The following is an 8,548-nucleotide window of genomic DNA, read 5'->3' on the forward strand; positions in this document are numbered from 1 at the left end:
CCTTACAATCTTTACAGTCAAATAACCAGCACAAGGCAGGATTGATCAATATGACTTTGCATTTTGGAAAGCTTCGTAGAACTCTTGCCTGGGGTCAAAAATCTATTGTTTCTACCTATTTCTGTTCGTGATTCCTGCTGAATTTATCATTCGTTTTTTTGCACTTAGGATTGCGGTAGAGAAATGGTATCAGATGTGCCTTTTAAATTTTAAAAGTTCTTTCATTGCTAAAGAAATTAGAGATTATCCTTTGCTCCTCTCTAAGTGATGATGTTAGATACTTGGCCTACGGCAAAAAAGTCAACTTTTGAACTAAGACAGATAGATTTTTTTCAACGGTAGTCGATAGCTCTTGATGAGCTGATCAAAGTATATGTCATCCATCTTTTGGTAGAAAAATTCCTTCATGACATATACCAGTTTGAAGGTTTTAAAGGGGTTGACAACTTCAGTAGTAAGGTACACACTGAAACCAAAAATAGGCCGATACCAAATTGTGAGACATATAGGGAAGTTTTAAGCAACAGTCGGCTGTGAGCTCATGATCATCTTCGGCAATGAGCGGTTCGTAACTTTTGCTACTTAGTGTACGTATTATTTGTATATTATGTGTACCTATGACTTGTAAGAAATAGTCGGCTGATAGGCTACAATCATCTTTAGCGATGAGGGGTTTGCAACTTTTTCTGGTTGCAATGAGGGGTTTGCAACTTTTGCGAGTTTGTGTACCTAGTATTTATTTTAAGATCCTTACACATTAACAACTTAAGCGTTTAATCAATGCGAGGAAACAAAACCAAAGTGTTGTTCTCGCAACACTATTCGGCAAAGCCGAACAAAGGTTGCCGCAACACCTCACGTCGCCCATGCAACGTAGATCTAGTTATTGCTAGGATTGTATGCAGGTAATAGGTGACGATATTTGCACGTAATGGGGTAAGTATACTTGGGGCTAGGCGTTTTCTTCCCATAAATTTCTCTCTCTCCCCCCATAATTTTCTTGGATAATTAGGGATGTTCTTTGGAAGGGAAATTGAAAGTTCTGTTTACCTGTTTAAGTCAGAGGCAAAGCAATACCATTGCTTGTAGTAAAAACTTCGGAGGGGGCTCATTTAATTGTAAATTAAAAGTTCTAGTACCCTCTCTAAGAGTCAAAAGTGATCGGAGGGCAACAAGCCACCACCCACACCGCTTTTTCCCCAAACGCATCCAATCAAAATTCTGAGATTGTCATTTTGTTCAAAATGGTTCAAAGGTTAAACATCGATGTCTCCGGGTTTGAAAACCCCCTCCAGCCCCCGAGGCGAGAACTGTAAGCTATGCAAGTTGACTGTTGTTAATATGTAAAGTTTTTATGGGAAGGGTGGTTGCATGAACTCTGGAGGGGGCTCATTCAATTGGAAATTGAAAGTTTTTGGGCCCTTTTAAAATTCAAAAGTGATTGGAGGGCAGACACTCTTTCCAAACCTTTTAAAATCAAATGGTTCATTTTAATTTCCAAACATCCTAACTCTTATTGAGTCTTCTGGTAAATACGGAATTAGTTCTAAGAAAGGGGGTGGAGGTAGAAATTGATATTTAATTCCACTTGATTTCTGGTCTGTGCTGTTATTATGAAAGTAAAGAGTAGGATTACACCCCAAAATTAGCACACTTTAATCCGTATAGGAGATGGGCTGCCCCTTCTTAATTCCCTCGTGGTCGTAAAAACTTCGGAGGATGCTCATTCCATTGGATTGAGAGTTCTAGTCCTTTTTTTTGTTGCAAGTCCAAAGTGATTGGAGACCAAACAGTCCCTGTCCTAAAACTATTTTTGATATCTGGTCCTTTGTTACCCTTTAGGAAATGCAATAGACATTTGAGGTGTCCATTTTGTACTTTCTCTGTGGCTGGTCAATTTTACGTGTGGGGGAATTATCTGGCGGAGAATATTCCGCAGGTGGAGGGTGGGATTTTCAAGGAGGAACGCTGGCTCCCGCATACCCTGTCTCGTCTCGGGTATCTAGTTGGAAATTCATAATTTTTTTTGGGGGGGGGTGGGTAAGAAAACTGGAATTTTGGGAAATAGGAGTATTTTTTTTTCATCTGGTGCTCAAAACACATTTAATAACAAGTATTGTTCTTGTCATTTGAATAAAAATCCCTTGACTAGTTTGCATTCTTGGATATTTGCCCGAGATACCAGCCATAACCCTATTTTCAACTATCCATTTCATTTAGGCAGTAGGCCGTGTAGAAACAGTAGTTTCGTTGTTGTAATGTTGTGTCTTTGATTAAACTAAGGTTTTTTTTTTGAAACTAGATTTTTTAAGACATCAGTCGAAAGAAGCAGAATATGTTTTGCTTCAAAGGACTCTTACTAATTTCGAGTACTACAGGGAGAACTGTCAATTTTTTCCTCGTCGAAAATAATGGATTAAGTGAAACAAAAACGATTTATATAAACAATAGTCCCGTGGTGGCGCAGTTGCACTCATCTCTGCTTGGGAAAAAAAGTTGTTTTTTAACTTAAATCAAGGAGCCAAAATAAAGCTTAAAACAAATATAACCTATTACATGTATGAAGGGGGTTTCTCCCTCTTCAGTACTTCACTCTTTACGCTAAAATTTGACTTTTTTCCAATTATTTAAGAATGACTCCTAAAACACAAAGGCCGTTTAATTAGAATGCTAAGCCTTTTTAAAAGTTATGAAAAAATTCTATATTGAGGAAGGGGTAACCCCTCTCATATACGTGATAATTTCTGTTAGATTTTAGTTTTAATATTGCTCCTTGTTTTCAGTTTAAAAAAAAAACTTGTTTTCTTTGGATTTCCGATCGTGTTTAAATAATGCCGGGAAATCCATCTCTCCTCCATGGAAAATTTCCCTCCCCGAGGAAAAATCCTTCATGGAAATATCCTCCCACGTGGGCTACCCTCCCCAAAACATAAAAATCTCTCCTTCAAAAATTAAATGTATATTTTCAAATATCTGTAGCTGTAAGTATCATTGGTTAAATACGATCACCCCTGAAGAAAATAAAATAAACGCACATCCGTGATCTTTCTTCTGGTAAAAAAAAAGCAAAATTTTACAATTTTGTATACAGGATCTTGAAACCCTTACTGAAGGATTCCTTGAAATGTTAATCCTGATGCTTTGATTTTCATTAAGATCACTAGATGTTTTTGGGGGTGTCTCCCCCTTTTTAAAAAATCGGGCAAATTTGCTCAGGCTGGTAACTTTTAATCGATAAAATTAAACCTGATGTGAATTTATGCACCAAAATTCTGTTTCTTTTGATGTATCTATTGTTATCAGCCCCCTGTTTCTACAAGTTTAGGTTATTATTGAGCCGCATCGCTGCTTACTTATGGTACGTCGCCAAGAACTTTTTGATAATGGTTTAACTTTTTGCATTAATTACATTTGCAATTCTTTCAACGAATTATCTTGAAATCCTGAGATTATTTGTAGTTTGTTCTCCCCCCCCCCTAACTAGTTCAATGAAAATTTGGTGGATACAATTTGGCAACTTTAGTAGTTCAATCATTTCAGAAATGCTCTCTTTATAACTTGTTTGACTTTCTCGTAGAATTTTGTAGCATATGATATGTCTCTTATCGTAGTATTTTGGTGTTTGCGTTCTTGATTTAATTTAACTGGGTCTTTTTGCTATTGTCTCATCATGCTTTTTAATTACTGCGACATTCCGGCGTTATGCCTAGTTGTTTTTCACCCCCATACTGTTCACTGAAAACGTGTTGGAGATAATTTAGCCTCTTTGGCAGTCCAACCTTTCCAGGAAAACTGTCTGTATTTAAAATTTACGACTGGGGAAGGAATTTACGACGGACAAATACTGCAGTCTCTTTTTTATCTTGTTTGACTCAGCTGGACTTAAGAGATCATACTTCTCTTGCCGTAGTCTTTCTTTCTATTAGCATGCTTTCTTTTTCATGGTCTGGGGAGTACATCTTGTAGTTTGGCTTTTGTTTTTCGTCATTTTAGCATCGATCTTGTATTTTGTCGGTTTAAAAGGACATTCGAAGTAATCTTGTTGTTGCAAAGTTTCCCAGAAGCTTGTTACTTTTAAGTGGAAGTTAGTGATGTTAAAAAATTTTCATCCTGGTGCTTATGAAATTCTTATGGTAAATTTTTTTATAAAACAGTTCAAAATAGGGATGATACCTTTTTATTGAAAGTGAATAGATATAAAATTATTTAACTGGATATTTCGAACACATATACAGTGTTCATCATCAGCAGCAAAACGTTTAACAGTAAAACTTAGTTTTACTGCTGATGATGAACACTGTATATGTGTTCGAAATATCCAGTTAAATAATTTTATATCTATTCACTGTCAATAAAAAGGTATCATCCCTATTTTGAACTGTTTTACTTTCGTCATGGAAAGGCAGTGTGGTCTTCGAAGTTATTTTTTTATAAATCTATGAAATATGTAAAAATAACATTCTAATTAATGTCAATTGGCTAAACTAAAGATTAAAAATGTGTTTAACGTGTAAAAATAATATTTCATTGATTGTTAATAATGTCCAGCACCTTGGAAAATTCTTTAGTTCGATACGCTTTTTTTTCTGTTGTTCTTAGTAAAATAATAAATGTGATAAAATTCATGAAACAGCAATTCTAGTCATTGCTAATTGATTAATAGAAAAATCGGAGCAGTATCAAATCTTCATTTTGTCTATTTTTATTCTCTTAATTAATATATGAAATTAATAATTTGTTTATTTCTAAATGATTAAAAGAACAGCTGGGGAAACCGACAAATCAATATGCTGTGGAGTCCGTGGGCTCCGCAGAACGGTTCGAAATTATGGTACAGATAAGCAAAAATAATTCTCCTCTCGTACAGTTTAAACCGAATCTTATTCCTGGTCTTTAAACCACAAGCTGATTTTTATGGAGACTGTTGAGGTCACTGCACAACCCTTGGACAATGTATACCATATTTTTGCCTCATTACTTACTCGTAGCTCACTCTTACAGAACGTCTACAGACCTTCTATGGAACCCTGGGGATTCTTAAAATCATGGTTTTGACAGGGACGTAAATTTAGTGAAATTTAGAGAGGAATGTATTTTTCAAATCTTGGGGGGCGGGCAAAATGTATTCTTCAAAATCTTTGCGGCATTTTGTATATTTTTTTTTCTATTTTTTTCAGTTAAAGTACCGAAAAGGATATCTTTTAATAACAATACAAAGAAATGTTTTTCAGGGAGGGGAGTAAGAGCAAAAATCTAAGGAGGCAAGTACTCTCATATAGGGGGGGATACGCCTCCTGTCTAGATAGTCAAACGATGTGTTCAATGTATGTAGCTCATTGCAATTGATTTTCATCACTGACACCCAATGAAAAGCACTCTCTTTGAAAGGATATTAAATAATAATAAAAAAAATTAATTGAAAGTAAGGAGTGACAGTAAAACTTAAAACGAACAGAAGTTATTCCATATATGAAAGGGGCTGTCCCTCCTCAACACCCCGCTTTTTATCCTAAAGTTTTTTATTGTTTTAAAAAGCAGAGTTGCCCCTCTGTGGAAAATTCCCTTCCTCCACGAGAAATTACTCCATGAACAGATTCTTCCATGTAGGTAAAATTAGTGATATTTGCGGACCTAGTTTTGTAAGGCATAGTAACAGAACGGCCAAAGAGATCGAAACTATTTTTATGAAAATTAAAGTAACAGGTTGAGCAATTGTCAAATGAATGAAATGAATGTATGAATGAGGAAAAAAAATCTTTTACCCCTCATATACGTAATAATTCATGTTCGTTTTAAGTTTTAATGTTGTTCATTACTTTCAGCTGGAAAAAAACTTGTTTTTTTTTACTTATTTAATAACAACCACAAGCTGGAGACGTACAATATTTTTGGTTTATTATCACATAAAAATCATAGTTATGAAGCAGCTTAAGATAAATTAAATGCTAAGATTGGCCGAAAAATAACACAAGCAAATTATTACTTATATCGGCCATTATTTAACAAAATTCGAACTTTAGCGTAATGAGCAAGGTATTGACGAGGGGGTGAACTCTCTCATATACGTAATATTAGGGGGTTTGCCCCCTCGTCAATACCTCGCTCTTTACGCTAAAGTTCAAATTTTGTTCCAGTTCTTTGAGAATGACCCATGAATCACAAAGGCCGTTTAATTAGAACAAATAGCTCTTTTGTAAATTTCTAAACAATACTTTAGCGTAAAGAGCGACGTATTGACGAAGGGAAGAACTCCCTCATATACGTGATAATTTCTGTTCGTTTTAGGTTTTAATGTTGCTCCTTACTTTTAGTTAAAAAAAATTTATTTAATTTCTGATTGTTTTTTAAATAATGTCGGGAAATCCAGCCGCCCCTTCCTGGAAATTTTTCCCACATGAAAAATTCCTCCTTGGAAAGATTCTCCCTCGTAACCCAATCCTCCTGACCCTCTCCCCTCCCACCAGAAAAAATCTCCCCTGAAAACGTTTGTATATTTGCCAATGACCAATACTATGTGTAAACAATGGAAAAATTTACAACTTGCAGCCCTTCCCCCGGGGACTGAGGGGAATTAAGTCGTCTTCAAAGACATAATTATTTGATTTTTCGACTAGGATGAACAAAATTTCTATCTCAAAATTTTGATCCGGTGACTTTGGGGAAAAAATGAGCGTGGGAGGGGGCCTAGTTGCCCTCCAATTTTTTGGTTACTCGAAAAGGGCACTAGAACATTTCATCTCCGTTCGAATGAGCCCTCTAGCGACATTTTAGGACTACTGGCTTGATATGATCACCTCTGGGAAAAAACAACAAACACAAAAAACAAAAAAACAAATAATTTTCTTTTGGCAAAAAATGCAAGCTCCACGTTTTTTCAGATAGGAGCTTGAAACCTATGCATGTTCTCTGATACGCTGGATCTGATGGTATAATTTTCACTAAGGTCCTATTACTTTTAGGGGGTGTTTCCCTTTTTCGCAAATAAGGCAAATTTTCTCAGGCCCTTAACTTTTGATGGGTAAGACTAAGCATGGTGAATCTTTTATATTTAAAATCTACATAAAAACCAGATTCTTTTGATGCATCTATTGGTATCAACATTCCGTTTGTTTAGAGTTCCAGGTACTATTGATCTGGGTCGCTCCTTACTTACAGTTCGTTACCACAAACTGTTTGATAGTTTTCATTGGCTATCAATGACGAAAGTCAATTGTAATCCGTTGCAATAAGCTACATTGAACCCGGGGTGGACCTTATCGTCTTTACCACTCTACAAAGGACTATATTTAATAATAATTCTCTTGTGTTGACTGAACAATTAAGTTGTTTAATCAAAACTGGATAATTAAAATTAAAAGATTGAAGTTGCTGAATAATTACGTTTTTTTCTAGCTGCTGAATGATGATTCATTAGAACTGACTCGTCTATTTCAAGAGTGCAAACTATTGCAGTGGAACGATGAATTATCATCCGATCCAAACCACTGGACCAGCAGAAGTAATCTGAACTCAAATACTCTCCCAAATATATTGAAAGACGGACTAGCCTTTATAAAAGCCTGGGCAAACGAACTAGAAGACTGGCATTCCGAAGTGTCCATCACCGAGTATATACGCCTTGAGGCTGAGGCAGAAAAATTTTCCCCGCACCCCTTTGGCGAGTATAATAGGAATGTTGAGCCAGGTATACTGCAGCTACTTCCACAACAGCAGTTACCACGTCCGTCACGTCTGGATTATGATAGTTTGATTTTGATAGAAAGAATTGACAGTATTTTTAGACAGTACAATCTTTGTGATGCTGTTGACATTGAGAGATCGAGGGTGCAAACTCTTTGGGAAGAGGCGGTGAGGGTTGGTCGTGCGGTCGATAATGGACAGATCTGAATCGTCTGTGCACAATACACATATCTTAAAGAAAGTAATGACGCTATTGGCTTTACTGAGAATTTACTTTGTTTTTATTTTAATTTTTGTAAAAACATGTATTTGGATAAGTAGATTAGTATAAAAATATGATCATGTATCTTTCGTAGCCTTTTTTGTTCCTCTTTCTCTATTTTCTCTTTTTTATTGGAGACTATTAAAATTTTTCACAAATTATAATTTTATCCAGATTTTTTTGATAAAAGTAAAAACGTTATAACGTAAAATCAAATATTCTTGTGAAACTACTCTTTGTTGTTCTTTTCATTATGATGTTTATGCTGAAAATAGGCTTTATTATGGGACAGTGTAGTATGGAATAGCCTGAGTCATTTTAACATGCTTATGCTTATCGACAAGAAAAAACAATACAGACTGCGTATCATGTCAGGCAGGTATGTACGAATTCAAGTGTTTGAGTATTTCTTTTCTTTAAGGGTAGGGGGGATTGAAAAGAACCTGGAAACTTTAATTATACTAAAAATTTAGGAAACCATGGTGAAGATTGTAAAAATATTGGAATAAGGGAAACCCCTAAACTTATTCCTTACTTAAAGTGTAATCCTTGAGTGTGTTTCCAATAATCGACAATTACCGGTAAGTGTTACCAGAATTTTTTATC

At 35.6% G+C, this 8,548-nt stretch overlaps 1 protein-coding gene across 3 annotated transcripts in view; it reads left to right on the forward strand.

The window, feature by feature from the left end:
• Positions 1-8,019, forward strand: part of LOC136038217 (uncharacterized) — a gene marked incomplete in the record, with an annotated part of 124,171 nt that extends 116,152 nt beyond the window's left edge. For all 3 annotated transcript variants that reach the window (XM_065721304.1, XM_065721305.1, XM_065721308.1), the window contains 1 exon segment: positions 7,393-8,019. In XM_065721304.1, coding sequence (XP_065577376.1) covers positions 7,393-7,887 — 495 coding nt within the window.
• Positions 8,020-8,548: the final 529 nt, after the last annotated feature.

Source organism: Artemia franciscana, chromosome 17 (genome assembly GCF_032884065.1).
Source record: "Artemia franciscana chromosome 17, ASM3288406v1, whole genome shotgun sequence".
In the NCBI taxonomy this organism is placed as follows: Eukaryota; Metazoa; Arthropoda; class Branchiopoda; order Anostraca; family Artemiidae; genus Artemia; species Artemia franciscana.